The sequence below is a fragment of the Dendropsophus ebraccatus genome, chromosome 2, assembly GCF_027789765.1.
Source record: "Dendropsophus ebraccatus isolate aDenEbr1 chromosome 2, aDenEbr1.pat, whole genome shotgun sequence".
Taxonomy (NCBI): Eukaryota; Metazoa; Chordata; class Amphibia; order Anura; family Hylidae; genus Dendropsophus; species Dendropsophus ebraccatus.
In genome coordinates, this window is record NC_091455.1 from 189,787,694 (window position 1) to 189,806,811 (window position 19,118).

At 42.9% G+C, this 19,118-nt stretch overlaps 1 protein-coding gene across 4 annotated transcripts in view; it reads right to left on the reverse strand.

The window, feature by feature from the left end:
• ADARB2 (adenosine deaminase RNA specific B2 (inactive)) overlaps positions 1-19,118 on the reverse strand; it is a 471,923-nt gene that overhangs the window by 65,484 nt on the left and 387,321 nt on the right. For all 4 annotated transcript variants that reach the window (XM_069958929.1, XM_069958928.1, XM_069958930.1 and 1 more), the window contains exon 6: positions 17,524-17,635. In XM_069958929.1, the coding sequence (XP_069815030.1) occupies positions 17,524-17,635 (112 nt within the window). The remainder of the gene's footprint in view (positions 1-17,523; positions 17,636-19,118) is intronic.

Sequence of the window (19,118 nt, forward strand, 5' to 3'; positions counted from 1 at the left end):
TGCTTGTGCACGCTTTGCGGGGTTGGTGGTCGCTGACCAACACAGTGTGGATTTAGGGTAGGGATTCATGTGAACCAGGAGATTTGCAGGTGTACATGAGGCAATATGGTTTGATTAAATTATATATCAACATCCTGGAGTTGTTTTTTAAATGTAGCCGAGAGGTATTAGTGTCAGCCATAGGTGTGAGGTGCAGTAGCTCCTTTCTCTCCATGTCGTATTTTACTTTTCTCCCTTTTCTGAGCAGTTGGCACTCCCGTTTGTAAGACCCATGTGACCCAATTAGCAGGAAGCACCTGTGCACACATGGCAAGTACCTCCTATCCTCCCCATTCTACCTGCAGGAGCAATGGTGAGTAGCTTGGTGGTAGCTTTCTCCGCTGGTGGTGCCTGCTGTTTTTTTTTGGGGGGCCCCTTGGGTTTGGTCCTGTGACATTGGGGTTGCAGGGCCATTCTATGGCCCCCCTTTCCTGCTTGTGCACGCTTTGCGGGATTGGCGGTTGCTGACTTACACAGTGTTGACACAGTGGCTTTTTAAAAATTAGAACCTTTTTTTAAAAAATAAATGTTCCTTAAAATCGCTCTGTTACCAGGCTTATAACGCTTTTATCCTTTGGTCTATGGGGCTGTGTAAGGTGTCATTTTTTGTGCCATGATGTGTACTTTCTATCAGTACCTTGTTTGCGTATATGTGACTTTTTGATCACTTTTTATTACAATTTTTCTGGATTTGAAGCGACCAAAAATGGGCTATTTTGCATTTTGGAATTTGTTTGCGCTTACGCCATTTATCGTGCGAGATCAGGAATGTGATAATTTAGTAGTTTGGACGAATACGCACACAGTGATACCAAATATGTTTATTTATTATTTTTGTTTATAAAATGGGAAAAGTGGGGTGATTTAAACTTTTATTAGAGGAGGGGATTTTTTTAATTATTTTTTTTATTTTTTTACACACATAATAGAAGTCCACTGGGGGACTTCTGGTATAACCACATTGATCTCTCATTGAGATTTATGCAGTATAGAAACCATGAGATCTGTGTTCTATTGCTCTCTGCTGCTGCAGCCGAGAACAATAGATTACCGAAGCGGGATCAGCGTCATTAAAGCTGGCTCAGATGGAGGGACCACATCCCCCCCACTAGACCACCAGGTATGGGGAAAAACAGGCATTTAAATTCAGCTGTCAACTTTGACAGCTGCATCTAATGCCTAATTAGCACCCGATCACCGTGCCCGCTAATTGTCACAGTTCCGGGCTGCAGATAGCACTCAGGATCGTGGCGGTCACCGTGTGGCCCCCCTCTGAAAGCCCCTAGCGACGCCAGGGCGTACATTTATGCCCTGTGTTCTTAAGGGGTTAAAGGGGTATTCTTCTCAAACATAACTTTTGATATGTTGCTGCTAATGGTGAGACTACCTATTCCTTCCATACTTGTTATTATCTATTCAGTCTCCTTCCCCCAGTTCTGAGCTGTGTGTTTCTGCTGAACACAAAAATCTGTGTGTGAGTCCTTCTCTCCATGTGCCTTCCTCCCTCCCCCCTTCTGAGACAACTGTCCCTGACAGGCTTTATGTGCAACTTTGTAGCTTTTTCATAATGCCGGTAGGGTTATTCTGAGGTCAAGATGCTGATGAACTCACTGTAATTAATCCTCCTACTACAAAGTTGCAGATAGGGACTTGTTTACATCAGCCTTCTTAGAAGGAAAGGGGGAGGAGGGGGAGACAGAGAAAAAAGCCTGCAAGCAGTTTTTATGTCTTCAACAGAAAGCAGCAGTTGAGAAGTGGGGGAAGGAGACTGAATAGATAATAACCCATATAGAAAGAATTGTTAGTCTCCCCAGGGGCAGCAACATATGAATTTTTTTTAGCAGAATACCTCTTTAAGACCTCCATTCATGGATTAGCGGGGATCCCAGCAGCCCCAAATGGAAGTGTCTTCTGCCAGATTTTTGTGGCCAATAAAATTCTGGACCATCAGACTTGGAGGTCCAGTTATACCCTGTCTAGAAGCCACAGATTGGAGGCCACTTCTCTAAGGGCCCTATTCCACGGCCTGATCAACAGTGTAAATGAGCTCGTTTACTGGGCCTATTCTGCGGCCCGATGATTGTTTAGTGAGGGCTGCAGGGACATAGTTACCGATGTCCTTGCAGCCCTTGCAGCATACATTACCTAGCAGGGCTTCTCCTCCGCTCCATCTTCATCCCGGTCCCGCTCGCAGCATCAACTCTGGATCGGCCTGACTGAGCTGTCAGACCGCTCAGCCAATCACTGGCCGCGCGCGGTCCCTGCCAGTGATTGGCTGAGCGGTCTGACAGCTTAGTCAGGCCGCACCAAAGCTGATGCTGCACTGCGGGACCTGGGGAGGAAGAGGGAGCGGAGGAGAAGCCCTCCTAGGTAATGTATGCTGCTTCTCAAATTGTCGATCGCCCGCCGCGCACCGCTATTCCACACAGCGATGCGCGGTGGCTCACCGATGATTTTAAGTTTAGGCCTAAATAAACGATCAGCCGATACGATGAGTGCTGATCATTTTCGGCTGATCATTTTCTCTATTCCTTCGAGCGATAATCAGATGATAGGCCCCTAACTAACTAGCAATGCCTTACCTATATTACAGGGACCATCGGCAGAAGAATATTCTGCCTGCAGCCATAGAATATGTGAGTGGAGCCTTTCAGCAACTACCCTGTTGTGTAATCTATAAAAAATACACTTTAATTCCGAGCCTGGCTTTTAGTCTCTGCGAGTACAAGTGCGTATTCCTTAATAGCCCATAAATGCGAGGTTTGTACTGCACCTGCTCTTGGTCAGACGTTGGCTTTAAACTGACATAGATAAATGCTATAGACATTTCATGTGTCATCTTAACCTTGCTTGTAATGGTCTATCATCAACAGTGAATTTGAGATTCAATGCAGCAGAGGACAGGTAAGAACTTAAATAAATTGTAAGAGAAAGAAAACTGAGTACACAATGACCGCTTCTAGTTTATTGTGGAGAAGCAAAGAACAACCGGCGACCTAAAAAACAGCAAAAGTGGCACAATTTGGTGACCATAATGAACCACAACCTGGACTACCTGGACTACACTACAAAAAATCATTATGGGCAGGGGGTTGGGGGAAATTATAAAAGACAATATACTCACCTGTCCGCCTGCCTGCACTGTGCTGCACCACCAGGCTCCCGTAACCAGCCGGGCATCCTCTTCTCCTGATTTCCGGGTAAGTCACAAACTCGGTGGGATTTACCCCGATTTACCCCGCTCAGCCAATCAGTGATTGCAGCGGTGTCCCACCCTAGTAACCGACTAATGTGTATATATACTGTGTACAGACAGGCAGATGTCAATCAGCAACTGAAGGGCGGGTGTGGGGGTGTGGGGGGGAGTGACGAAGCACAAAGCCCATTATCCTGCATATTAGGAGAACGGCTAAACAGAATGATGTAAGTAGTACACTGATCTGTTCAGCATTTCTGTGACTAGTTTACACTGCCCTCATTTAAGGCGGCATGAACCTAATGGCAGCTTCCCTTTAAGTTCTGCCCAACCACATAATAACCTTTCTGTGTCTTTATTTCAAGGGTAGTTCCTTATTCACAGCTTAGCCTCTGCATTTTCCATAGTGTTTTAAAACTAAAATTAGGTGTAGAAAGTATTCTGCAACCTGACAACAGTAACATTCCCATAAAGGGTTAACTGGTAGGTGTCAATATCCCCACAGTATACATCTCCCAGTTTCAGGCATACAGCTGCTGTCCCAGGTAGCGTCATTTAACCATATATTGTATGTTGAATCCAGTTCTAAACGCCTGTGTGAATAAACCTTAAACAAATGTATACTGGTTATGTCTTCAGATTCTGAGTGGGGAATAAGTAAAATTCACAGTTTATAAATAATTTTCATGTCAGACCTCATGTTGCCCATTTAAATGGACTCGTTCTGGAGGAAATAGCACTGACAGGTTAACAATCGCTAAGAAATCTCAATTTAAATAGCATTCTTCTAGACTGGACTGATGAAATAAATTAGCTATTCCCATTAACACTTTCATTGCTGTGAGGAATACTACTCTTGAATCAATCAATCAATCTATCTATCTATCTATCTATCTATCTATCTATCTATCTAGCTATCTAGAAACAGGAAGAAGCCGCACATCCAAAGGTTCATGAAGCAGGTGCTGTACAGAGTCAGTCCCCTGGCTCGGGGATCCCCAAAAGTATGTAAAGATGTTCCGCAGCACACCAGCATACGTGTAAAAGGTGATTTATTCCAAAAAAATACAGAGAAGTACAAAAGATGCGACGTTTCGACCTCCTCACGAGATCATTATCAAGCATAGTGGGAGTGTCTCAGTGATGTCATTTTATATCCAACACATTGGTATAATTAGTGATGTCATAAATTAATTTGCATACATAAACAAATAAGCATACAGGGTAAAATCAAGTGCAAAATAAGTGACGTATCCATAATAATATAGGTCTCTGATGTACAGAGATCGCTAGTGTGTATATACATGATGAGTGCTGTGTAAAGTGCACTGTGCATCGCTCGATAATGAGCTATCATGAATTCATAAAAGTACATAAAGTTCATAAAGTCCATAAAGGGTTAAGGAGAGGTCGGGCCCGGCAGACTGTTACTACGAGCCGTCTGAAGCCATTACAGTTGCCATGGTGACGGTAAACGCTCTCTTACCAGCGTTCCTCCTGCTCAAGGGGCGGTCCGATGCCGGCGCATGCGCACATCCTTCTCCCCCACGCTGAGCTTGGACGCCGGGCTCTATTAGACCTACTCCTCGTGCTCCTTGCAGTACTTCTCCATTTGTCATGCCACCTGTGGTGAGTGCCCCCGACCTCTCCTTAACCCTTTATGGACTTTATGAACTTTATGTACTTTTATGAATTCATGATAGCTCATTATCGAGTGATGCACAGTGCACTTTACACAGCACTCATCATGTATATACACACTAGCGATCTCTGTACATCAGAGACCTATATTATTATGGATACGTCACTTATTTTGCACTTGATTTTACCCTGTATGCTTATTTGTTTATGTATGCAAATGAATTTATGACATCACTAATTATACCAATGTGTTGGATTTAAATTGACATCACTGAGACACTCCCACTATGCTTGATAATGATCTCGTGAGGAGGTCGAAACGTCGCATCTTTTGTACTTCTCTGTATTTTTTTGGAATACATCACCTTTTACACGTATGCTGGTGTGCTGCGGAACATCTTTACATATCTATCTATGTATCTATCTATTCATCCATCCATCTCCTATCTATCTATCTATCTATCTATCCATTCATTCATCCATCCATCTCCTATCTATCTATCTATCTATCTATCTATCTATCTCCTATCTATCTATCTATCTATCTATCTATCTATCTATCTATCTATCTATCTATCGCAGGAGTGTATGAAGGAGTGCATGATGCTTGAAGTCATCAGGGCGGTCCTCAGAGGCTTCTCACTATCTGACTAGCTATGATTAAAAGTGCTAATGATTTCCTTTTAAAAGGGATCCTGTCAGCTTTACATGCTCCATGCTCAAGTATCAAGAAGGCTTTGCTGAGCTGCAGCATGCATGCCCCTTTCCTTCCTTCTTGGTCTCTAACAATGAGCTCTGTACATCAATCAGTCAAGACAGGAAGGGTGGGGGAGGGAGGGAGGAGGTATGATGCTGCAGCTCAGCAACACTACTGTGACACTTGAGCTCTGAGCATGATATGCAGCTACCAGATTCTCTATATCAGGGGTAGGGAACCTTGACTCTCCAGCTGTTGCAAAAATACAACTCCCATCATATCTGAAGTTAGGATCCTTGGCTTGGCAAGGGTACTTCCTATTTATATGGTTACCCCGGGTCTAAAGTCAGCAGTGCATAACTACTGCTAGTCTCTCTTGAAGAACAGGTGTTCTCTCTCCCTTGGCTAAACCAACACCAACACCTCCTGACTTTTCTAGAGCCGGGTTCCAACTAAGTGACCAGGAAGTATGTCTAAAGGAGGGAGGGAGAGAGAGCGAGCGAGAGAGAGAGAAACAGGCTAAACCTTACTATATAAACTGCAGCTGTGCACAGGGGGAGTGAGACACCTAGTGGTTGGAGTAGGACACAGCAACTAACTGCACTAGCTGTGGCACCTGAGTGAACTAGTTTTACCTGGATGTGTAAGAACAGAAGAACTACCCGTAGAGGGACACTACAATTTGATGCTTATTACAATGTATGCTAAAAAATGAAAAAGCAGCCTCGTAAGAGGAATTGAAATGGGGAACAACAGTGTGCTGGATCCGCTTGTTTCAATACAAGTTTGATGACTCAAACCTGCACTAGATGGAGGCCAAGTACAGCTATTTAAGTACAGACACACGTCTCTGCAGGAGATTAACACATAGCATTCCTGTGGAACGTCTGGTTGCAGACAGGCCACAACCTCTACATAGAAGTGTTAATTCCATAACTTTTTGGCTTCTTGAAAAATGTCAGTGTCAGAAATGTCAAAACGGAAGTGTCAGAACGTTTGGATGTTTTCTCACGATGACCAGATGATGCACATTTCCCACCAGCCGCGTTTGTGCGAAATGTGCAGCTTGTGTGAACCATCCGGAGCAGGAGAATATTCTCACTCAATCCGACACCTGTTCTCAGGCCGAGCCCAAGGAGGTGAAGACACAGCGTGAACATGCGAATTGCAGAACTGTTCACTTTTCCCTGTGCCCTTCTCTATGTTCGGAACATCTAAGTTTGTATTGATGTATAGTTAAATGTAACTGGTTCAGCATAAAAAATCACATAAATCCCCCTAGCATACTTCATATACTTGCCTACATTATTACATATTTACTGTACTTTCCGCATTGCCCCTATAGATAGAGCAGTGGGGATATGTACTTTATGGTGAGTCCTATGAAAGGTTAAAGGGAATCTGTTACCTCCCACCACCACCTACTAAACTGGTGGCACCTCTAAATAGATATAATTAAAGATATTTAGAACCTACCTTTGTTGTCTGTGTCTGTCTTTAAATTTTACTAAAAAGGCCTTTATTTGGACCGTGAATAGTGTCAAGGAGGTGGAACCATACTCACTGTGCTGTATGTCCACATCCTTTGCATAATCAGTGATGTACAAATGGTACAGTAAAGCCTAAAGGTGTTGGGCCTAGGGAACAATAGGCCCCGCCTTTATGGAACTGAATAAAGGTGTTTTTTAAACACACAGACACAGAGAACAAAGGTATGTTTTGAACGGTTTTATTGATATTTATCCAATGGTACCGCTAGCTCGGTAGGTGGTCAGGGGGTGACAGATCCCCTTTAATTTTCAATAAGTTACAGTACTACAGTCTCCAAGAATAGCGTACACACCTCTTTACCAGAGACCCCTGAGAGAGCAGGAGAGCTGGATACAGAGCCTTATCTATCTTTATAAACTATAGTGTTGCAATCCTTTCTCTTGTTACCCTTCAGCAGTAGAAGAGAGTTGTCATTAACCTCTACCTTAAAGATAATGAGGCGCCTCTGCTAGCTCTGTCCCAGCATACTCAGCAAAGCAAAAAAAAAAAAAAAAAAGGGTTATAGAAAATGGCCGCCTAAGAATTAAAATACTTGTTTATAATAAAGAAAAATCATCATTTTCTAATGATACATTCATTCAGAAAGATAAAGTGGCTGTCCCCTGAACAATACTGATCTTCTATCCACAGAATAAGTGTATGAATATTGTAGGTCTAACTGTTAAGATTCTCAAAATATTGGTTGTTCCAGCAGTCAGACCCCCAGTGACCATATATTTATCTGCTATCTTGCAGATAGGAAATACAAGCTGTTGCTGGGACAACCCCTTTAAAGCGGCACTACCAGCAGGTTCTGACCAGAGAACCTGCTGATATGCCCCATAAGCTGATACATGATTTGCATAAGGGCAATTAGGCTATAACTTGGCAATGCGGAAGAGTTGGACATGTTTCAGAACAGTCATGTGCAGCTTAAGTAATCAGCTTATGGGGCATATCAGCGGTTCTCTGGTCAGAACCTGCTGATAGGGCCACTTTAAAGAAAAATCATCAACAGAAAATTACTTCCTGTTCTGTTTGTTATCATAAGACAGAACTGGAAAGTAATCTGTACAGAATTAGGCTGGGTTCACACTACATTTTTTTATCCGTTTTTGAAAAAAGTGGATGGAAAAACTGATGCATTTGTGTGCATCCGTTTTGATCCATTTTCCATTGACTTCCAGTATAAAAAAAAAAAACGTTTTGATCTGTGTTTTTTTTTTTTAATGATGGAAGTCAATGGAAAATGGATCAAAAAGGATTCACACAAATGCATTTTTCTATCCATTTTTTGCAAAAATGTAGTGTGAACCCAGCCTTACAAAAAAAAAAAAAAAAAAGTCATACCAGTAAAGCAGAGACAATAGATGATGTTCACTGCTCAGTCTTCCCCTCCTGGTGGAATGATCTTTGCACGGGTGACAGAGGTCACAGTGCCGACTGCCTGCCAAAAGCCAGTGACTAAATGCTGTTAAAAATAGTTCAGCAATATGCCCATAACTATATATATAGTTATAGTATGTATATACATATACCTAATGCCACCTAAATAGATACAAGCACACTAGGTAGAAGCAGCACCATAACAAGATCTCAACTGGGTATTTATTATGTGTAAAATCCCATCACCTGTCACAAAAAGAACCCAACCAAATGCACAATATGATACCAGACCTTGTCCTGCCCATATAATGGCAGCATTAGGTTGACAGCGCCGCCTTTGTAGTTAAACATCGGGCACAGATCTTTTTTTTTTTTTACTCAGCATGCAGCCTTGATTGAAGAATTCCATCAGCGTCAGACGCCACAGCCCCCCCTTCTCATGTCATCTTCCATACACTGTACTAAAATACTAGCCATGTGCTTTTTCTACCCGTATGATTGTCAGCTCCACAAAGAAACTGCCGAAATAATCTAATGCAAAGCAGAGAGAACTATCTGTTCGGATGTCTCCCCCCCCCCCATCAGGCAATGATTACAGCGGACATTTCAATGCCACACTCTGAAAAGAAGGCAAGGTGATAAAGACTAGATGGACGCATTTAAACTGTCAAGATCGATCAACGGCAGATAGGAAAATAGTGTTTAAATGTCTGCCTCGTCTTGTTCCCAATGATAATGGGATGCTTCCACCAGAGAGGGATTTTGGCAATGCGACGTGTGTAGTAAGTGGCCTACTGGCATTGTCTATTGTTTCTTGTAATTCTGCAGCCCAGTAAATGCATTCTTAATAAGAGGCTAATTGTGATGAGCTGTAATGCACTGAAAGCCTATTAATATTTCTAACAAAGGAGACAATTAGGGGTAAATAAGGAAAAGGGAAGTAATAAGTAGTTTCAGGCACTCGATAGAAGAAATTGGTATGGATTTAGAAAGGAAGTACAAGCGTCAGAATGATACAGATGGTTTTTTCTTTCTCTCTATCTGTCTGTAGAGTACGTGATAAAGACAAGTCTCTCGTAAGGATGAGGGCAAATAATTATATAGGTGCCAGATCTATGTCTCCTGGTACACAATTGTCCTTGTAAAGTGTAGACAGCACTCAGGAGATTCAATTAGACAATTATGGGCACTTCAGTCACACCGTTATAATAACAGATGAGGGTTTCGGTGTATTGACACCCTTCTTCAGTCTGGGTTATCTCGGCTTCCTTCTCTAAATTATACACCGATCACCTGCATAGACTGGTGTCATAACGCTCCATGTAATATGTGTTAAGAATAGCAGAAAACTTCCTGCTATTCTATCTTCTCTTACTCTGTCTAGTAATTTATTTGTCTGTCAGCTGATCTATTAGGCTACGTTGACAAGTTTAGTAGTTTGGTATTTTTTTGTCCGTAATTCACAAAAACTTTGTCAGTAATGCATCTGTAATGCAAATTTTTATGGATCAGCAAAAAAGGGTTGATAGTTAATGAGTAGAGATGAGCGAACCTGGAGCATGCTCGAGTCAATCCGAACCCGAACTTTCGGCATTTGATTAGCGGTGGCTGCTGAAGTTGGATAAAGCCCTAAGGCTATGTGGAAAACATGGATATAGTCATTGGCTGTATCCATGTTTTCCAGACAACCTTAGAGCTTTATCCAAGTTCAACAGCCACCGCTAATCAAATGCCGAACGTTCGGGTTCGGATCGACTCGAACCCGAACCCGGTTCACTCATCTCTATTAATAAGGTATTCCTAGAAAATCAACTTTCCCCCCATACCCACAGGATAGGGGAAAAGTAGGAGGCCACGGGGGTCAGACCGATGTATCCTCCGCCAACTTCTGCATTGGGCCCCTGGCTTCTGTATTATGAATAGAGCAGCGGGTACAACATGTGACTTGCAGCTCTATTCATTCCTATGGAGCGATTATTGAGGTCAGATCTGCCATGATCTAAGTTAAAGGGGTTGTCCAGCGAAAATCTTTTTCTTTCAAATCAACTAGTGTCAGAAAGTTATATAAATTTGTAATTTACTTCTCTTAAAAAATCTCAAGTCTTCCCATACTTATCAGCTGCTGTATGTCATGCAGGAAATATTGTTTTATTTTCAGTCTGACACAGTGCTCTCTGCTGACATCTCTGGCCGAGACAGGAACTGTCCAGAGCAGGAGAGGTTTTCTATGGGGATTCATATAAAACCAAGACAGAGTTCTTGTCTCGACTAGAGATGTCAGCAGAGAGCTTTAATAGAATTAAATTACAAATCTATATAACTTTCTGATACCAGTTAATTTGAAAGAAAAAGATTTTTGCTGGAGAACCCCTTTAATTTTCTTAGAACACCCGTAATAGTGGGTTAACAATTACTGACAAATTTTGAGTTATGAGTTACGGATTATACTTAGGGATGACAACAATATCATATGACTCTTTATAAAAAAAATCTGTAAAAATACTATATTACAAGCAATAATCTTACCATATTTACAATGTTGGTTTATTATTACCATCTTAAATTGGCCAGATAATCTTTTTCTATAAGGCCACTATGTATAAAATGCCAACACATCCTATCTAGCACCAGATTTAAGCAAACTGGCTTCTTATTGCTGAGACTGGATGTGTTTAGTTTGCAGCCTCTCCTGCAGCTCTGAAGATCTATGTGAAAAGGCTGCATTAAAACCTTTTCCGTGCTGTGATAATGTGCAATTTACAATCCTGTAGCCTACAAGCGCTCTAACAGCAGCAAACATGTTGTGGCCGCTGCTGAAAGTTCACAGTTAAGTGCCAGGTCTCCTTTTTTCAGGTGCTCCTAGTGAGCAATTTCTTCTGCTCTCACCAGTCTAGGTGCGATGACTTGTGTAATTTACTGGTGAATTGCAGTCCTATTTTTAAAGCACATGTACCCATGTACAAAGTAATGCGCCTTTCTTGCTGTCAATTACTAGATAATGCTATACTTTGGGTGAGGAAACGCAGGAGCATGCTGGCTTAAGTGATTAAAATGACTATTATATCTGTACAAACTAAAAAAATAGAATGTGTTAATTTATATATTGAAATCGTCACGGTTGTTTTAAAAAACTCCCTCCATTTGATAGCCTATACAATTCCTTACATTTTTGTAATTCATTATATTTACGAAAAATTACGCCTTGCCCCAGAAAAACAGCTCTAAAGTCTTGACTATTAGGTGTCTTCCTTTTATCCAATCTGCTGTCCGCTGCCTGTTGTCTGTAGAAATCTGTCTCTAGCAACAGCCTCAGCAAGACAGAATACAGAAAGTGGGGGGAGGAGCATAGCATGTGCTCTGTGCAGGAAGTGGTGGGGGTATGAAAAAGCCTAGGCATAGTACCTTCCAGCTATGAGCCTCCAGATAATCTACACCACAAGTGTCAAACTCAGGCCCTCCAGTTGTTATAAAACTACAATTCCCATCATGCCTAGACAGCCAGAGCTAAATTTTGTGTTTCCAGGCATGTTGGGAATTGTAGTTCTGCAACAGCTTGAAGGCCTAAGTTTGACGTCCCTGATCTACACTGTCCAAACAGGGTTAAGGATTTCCTCTCATCTGCTATTTATTTAATTTCTGCTCTCACAGAAACTCCACATCCCTGTGCTATTTATAGTAGTAGTATTTATTTCATCTGCTCACATAGCAAAACCAGTGCATCAGTAACCCCCTCATGCCCCCACATGCCATCCACAGTACTGGAATGTACAAACCACCGTTTCAGCACAATGTCTGCTTGTTTAGTGCACTGATGTGATGTGCTGTACTGTACTGTGATTGGCTACAGAAGTAGGAGAGGAAATCCTTTGTATCTACTACTGGCAAAGAGTCCATCCCTGTTCCTGCCTGCTAAAAAGTAGAGACTGAGAAATAGCCGTGCACCATGGAGGCCTTTCACAGGCGTCTTTTCTAATAGGTAAAAAAATTTACCATTTTCTGGCCCTCATCTTGACAAAGAAAGTATCTGTTCAGTAAATCAATGGCTGAGGTTTATCATTTGAACTAAGCTTCAGTACCAGGACTAAGTACTATAGTATATAGAGCGGAGCCTGGTGGACTGTGATGGGTTTACAGTGCTCACTCAAGTGCCAACCCCCCTTTAATCAGCTGATCGGAAGGGGTGCTGGGAGTTGGACCCCAACTGATCTGATATTGATGGCCAATCCCTATGAAATGGCATCAATATCAAAGTCCTGGAAAACTCTTAGGCTATCTTCACTTAGCGTAAGAGACCAGCCATTCTGTGACCTGGCTGGGTCACGGAACGTCTGTTCTCTAAAAAGATCATCCCGGCCGGTACAGCAGTACTGTCTGGATGATCTTTCGGGCCGCAGTGTTCTAATGCCGGCGCATCTGTGCACGCACGCATTAGAACTTTACACTGCACGCTATGGAGCTTGCAGCTGGATCCGCTTGCTCCACAGTGTGCACTGACATGGTTTCCTGCGGCCGCTATCCACTGAATAGCGGCACAGAAAACTGACATGTCAGTTGTTTGTGGCGCCGCCGGAGTGTATACTATGTGTATGCTCTCCGGCCGGGATCCCATAGACAGCAATGCAATGTATATTCTCATAATAATCACGGCCGTTGTACAAAAATTTACAAAAGTTTAAGAAAATATACGTTGTGTGAACATAGCCTTAAGCAATGTATAGGTAGTTTACAGAAATATCTACTGGTGGCTCAAAATAGCTATAATGTCAGCATTTATTTCTGTTTATTTGCAGGAGATTTGCCCGCTCCAACTACACTAAACAGACAGTATGTTAAGAAGTGATGTTTTAGACCTATTCAGATTTAAAAAAGAAAAAAAAGATGGTGTTGAAAGTGGACATTCACTTTAAAAGGGTTATCCAGGCTTAGGGTCTGTTCACATTGAGTAAAAGTGGCGGAATTCTGCGTCGGAAAATCCCACCAGCTTCCGTGTCATAATGACAGTCCATGGGAGGCTCGTGTGCCTCCTCTCTCCACGCTGAAGAATGGACATGTCCATTCTTCAGCGCGGAGAGAGGAGGAGCGCAAGCCTTTGGATGGGGTGGCACTGTTTTTATCAATCTTGGTAAACGCCTATAAGGATAGTGAGCAAGAAGGTAAGAAGTCTATTGGATATTGCCCAGTGATCAGCTGATGGACGAGCTTGTATGTCGGACGATTATCCTCTTAGGTCAAAAATTCCTGTCGGCCTCATAAACAAAAGGCGACTTTGCCAATTTTGGGAAACCCTTTAATGCAACCCACCTATAACCTATGAGTATTTTCTTTGTGAATGTAGCCAGAAGGGTGCGGCACAGGAGCTTAGACTCACTGACCTACACTGGACATTCATTACACTTCTCTTCCAATCATATTATCAACCTCATAAATCCAGGCGGCATCTTATAAATCACCAATCATCCTCATAATCAATATTCCTTACTTTTACTTCCCCCACCAAACATTTATTACAGTACACTGTATCACCGACATGACTAGCTGTACCGAGGAGTATTTTATGGTTGTTAAAGGCAGAAACATTGTAAATCAACATTAAGTGGAAATGGATGGCATTTATTATTTTTCCCTGCCCTGAAAAATTCAATTCTGATATTGTCAGGGTGTTCTGATGGCTGCTGTAAATCATACTTAGAAATTGAAGCCAAATAAAATAAAATGAAATAAAATAAAATGTGCATCTATTTCCTTCTGAAAATATGAAAATCTATCCACCCCCTATTTGCCTATCTATATGTACAATTTAAATTTGTAATTTATGTAATTATCTATCTATCTATCTATCTAGGCTCAAGTGCAGGCCCCTGTAGACTTATGTGCTTGTGCGGGCCTAAAGCTGTAATGCTAATCTTGCCCTGGCCATAAAGAGTTGCCCATGTCAGGAACTGTCCAGAACAGGAGAAGTTTTCTATGGGGATTTGCTACTGCTCTGCTACTTGCTACTGGGGATTTGCTACTGCTCTGCTACTTGCTACTGCTCTGGACAGTTCTCAAGCATGCTTGAGAAAGACAACGAGAGGTTGTCGAAACGTTGAATCTGTTTGTTCACCATTTTTGGAATAAAATACACTTTTGTACTATCAGAGCTGGTGTGCTGTGGACTCTCCATTATCTATCTATCTATCTATCTCCTATCTATCTATCTCCTATCTATCCAGGGCTGTTTCTATAGGCGGGCGGGCGGGCGGGCCGGGCGACCGCACGGGGCGCCGACAGCTAGGGGGCGCTGGTGTCACCCGCGGCCGAACGCCCGCCCGTCCGCCCCATCATCTGCCCCTCTGGCCGCCCCTTCGCCTACCCCATCACCTGCTGTGGGGCCGCCCGCCCACAACTCAGCTCAGCTTGAGGCCGGAGGCTGCATTCTGCCTCCGGCCACAAGAGGCCGCTGTCTCCCCCCAGAGCTCCAGCACAGGAGTGACGTCACTCCTGTGCTTGAGCTCAGAGCGGGGAGAGAAGACGCAGGACCTGCTGTGCTGCATTAAGGTGAGTATAACTGTTTGTTGTTTTATACAGAAAGCCTGGGGAAATGCCTACATAGGGAGGCAGGGGGGGATATGCCTACATGGGCGGATCTAACAGGGGGGATGGCTATATATATATATATATAGGGGGGGATCTAACAGGGGAGATGCCTACATGGGGGGATGCCTATATATATATAGGGGGGGGATCTAACAGGGGGGATGCCTATATATATACATATGGATATATATATAGGGGGGGATCTAACAGGGGGATGCCTATATATATATGGGGGGATCTAACAGGGAGGATGCCTACATGGGGGGGGATCTAACAGGGGGGATGCCTATATATATATATAGGGGGGGATCTAACAGGGGGGATGCCTATATATACATATAGGGGGGGATCTAACAGGGGAGATGCCTACATGGGGGGAATGCCTACACAGGGGGGATGCCTATATATATATATATAGGGGGGGATCTAACAGGGGGGATGCCTATATATATATATATATATATATATATATATATATGGGGGGATCTAACAGGGGGGATGCCTATATATATATGGGGGGATCTAACAGGGGAGATGCCTACATGGGGGGGATCTAACAGGGGGGATGCCTATATATATATATATATATATATATATATACATATATATATATATATATATATATATAGGGGGGGGATCTAACAGGGGGGATGCCTATATATATATATATATATATATATATATATAGGGATCTAACAGGGGAGATGCCTACATGGGGGGGATCTAACAGGGGGGATGCCTATATATATATATATATATATGGGGGGGGGATCTAACAGGGGAGATGCCTACATGGGGGGGGGGGGGGGAATCTAACAGGGGATATGCCTACATAGAGGGGATATGCCTACCATGGGGATGCTATCTGCTGGGGGGCTAACTAACTACCTAAACTGGGATGTCTCCTACATTGGGTGTTACTATATATAGGGGGGGGATGTTTAACTATCAGGGAGATTACTTACAGGGGGTATGGCTAAATTCCTAAGGGAGTGGGGGCTAACTAACGGGGGATCACCTGCAGAGGGAATACTACATACTGGTGGGCTTACTATTGGGGGGGATCCCTACCTGCTACGTGCTGTGGAGACTACCTACAGGGGATTAGCTACACTGCAGACACTACCTATTGGGGGAGGGGGGGGGGGGCATCCTGCACAGGGAGGCCTAACTTCTAAACATATGCACACAGGGGGGCCTGTGGACATTATTACTATATGGGGGACACAGCAGAGGATCCTAGATACAGGGGGCAACCCACATACCTACTGACTTTACTGCAGATGACACAAAAAAAAGTGGAAGTTGTTGAAAAAGTGCGGAGCCTAAGATGTTTGTCTGGCAGGTTCAGAAGAGATGAATTGTGGCTACAAGAAATTGTCATGGGGGTACAAGCCAGAAAGAGAGGAAAAGGGGAAGTGATGCCTCAGATCAAAGAAGACGTCACCCGTGAGTAACAGACTTTTTTGTGCCCCAAATTGAAAAGGGTTGAATAACTGTGCTCTATGCCATAATACATACACTGCTTCTCCCTAGTAACAAACGCCCCCCCCCCCCGACATCGCCTGGGTGGGGGTGGGGGGCTTTTAGCAAGACTCGCCCTGTAGTTAAAATTACCTAGAAACGGCCCTGTATCTATCTATCTATCTATCTATCTATCTATCTATCTATCTATCTATCTATCTATCTATCTATCTATCTATATCTCTCTCTCTCTCTATCTATCTATCTATCTATCGATCGCAGGAGTGTAATAAAAAAGAATCGGTCATCACTTTCTTGATTCTTGAAGTCATTAGGGCGGTCCTCAGAGGCTTCTCACTATCTGACTAGCTATGATTAAAAGTGCTAATGATTTCCTTTTAAAAGGGATCCTGTCAGCTTTACATGCTCCATGCTCAAGTATCAAGAAGGCTTTGCTGAGCTGCAGCATGCATGCCCCTTTCCTTCCTTCTTGGTCTCTAGCAATGAGCTCTGTACATCAATCAGTCAAGACAGGAAGGGTGGGGGAGGGAGGGAGGGAGGGAGGAGGCATGCATGCTGCAGCTCAGCAACACTACTGTGACACTTGAACTCTGAGCATGATATGCAGCTACCAGATTCTCTATCTATCTCTTTTCTTCGCCAACATAAAAATGAACTGCACCATAGGTACTAAATATTTGTTCATCTTCTCAGTAGGCTACGATATTACTATACTTTGTCACATATACCTGTGTACCTAGGTCTGTGGAACATACACTTGTTCTTACAGAAAATGAATGTCACCTATGCACATGGTTATGCGTTTATACGCTGAAATCCTCTTTATATTGAAAAAAAAAAAAAAAAAAAAAACTGCCAGGAAGATAATGAGATGGATAACGAGATCGCTATATCCAGTAAACTACATCCCATGGTCCCTGGTGTCCTCAGTGAATCACAGCAATAAAAAAGATGTTGTCTATAGGATCCTTACCTCGGGTCATGACGATGGCGGCTACGGCTCTGTGGTGTGTGCACACTGAGAGGTTTTCAGTAAGTTCCTGGAATTTTTGTATTACCAGCTGATATATGGAGTCTGCAAAGTCCTAGAACACAAACAAATAGGAGGATGAATTACACTTCTGGCCAACTCCATAAGCTGCCGAGCCAGTAAATCTCTGCCACCTGTAAGGACTGTTTGTAGGTAACACATTGCATTCAATGGCAAAACAAGTACAGTGTGTTGGGTTTTAGTTTGCCCCCCACCCTTTTTTTAAATTATGTGAGCATAAGACAAAAAGAGACAAGGGCAAGAGTTTCCTATTATGCCTTGTATGCACTTGAATAATATTAGCCGCTCTAGTTGTATAAATACTTTTAGCCACTAAATATCCATGTAGGAACTAATTTATCCAACCCCATTAAACGTAACTAGTTTCATTTATTGCGGACTTCAATGTGCGCTGATGACACGGCATCGAGACAATAGAAATCATATAACCCACACACCAAGCAGAAAAGGTCAGCAGGGGAGATAAATAAATAACCGGAGAAGAAATTTTCCTCCGGGTCTTTATTATTTCAACATTGTTTTATCTAAATGTTTTACAGAGGGAACAGAAAGGAACGATTCATCAATGGCTGTTTACTGACTGCCAGGAGCACTTGTAGCTGCCAAGTGACTGCTGAGTACACCCAGCCAAGCGTCAGAGCTCGCAGGCTTGTGGGGTATACAAATTAATGGAATAATATCAAAGATGGATGAAACCCATAGATAAGATGTACTTGATCATAAAAGCGCTGACATGTGAACTCGGCTGATGTGAGACGTCTTTACGCTGGTGGTGAGGGAGGAAAGAACTGTCATGGGGTCCATTAAATTACTTAAAGGGTCTTATACATCTGACCTCCAGTTGATGTATTTGCCAGCTGAAAGATCAATTAGGATTGGGGGTAATTCATGGAGGGGATGGAGATAAGAAAGAGGAGCTGCAGACCCTCTAATTCTGCTAAACCTAGGAATTGGACGGGAAAAAGCAAACGTATTCAATTCTATTCAAAGTGATGGATGTAGAACCATTGAGCTACCCAACCGGTCTGACTATGGGTCAGATGTAGGAGTGGAATTTAAGTGCCCTGTAGATTTACTCTTAAAGGGGTTCTCTGGCAAAAATGTTTTTTTCCCCCTATTCTCATCCACTGCTCATTATCAGGAAATCTCGACTCTTTTACATTAGTCGATCCCTGTATAACCTATGGAGAGGGGAGGGGGGGGGGAGATTAGTCACCAGCAGAGAGCAGAGAACAAAGGATTACACAGTGGGAGCTGTGTGAAAGCCAGTATTCAGAGGTCAGAGAGGTCAGTGCTGACTTCAGAGGAGATAGCCCGGTGATGTAGCTGTAAAGTAACTCTTTGTTGTCCTGTTGTGGTGCCTCATCTCCCTCCACCCCTCCCCTCTCCATAAGAGAACCATGAAGACAGGGGAGAGAGTTTCAAACTGCTTTTTCATGATAAAAATGCATTTTTAAGCTAATAAACTCAACTACAAAGTTTCTTAAAATCGCCTGTACTATTGATTTCTGCAAATA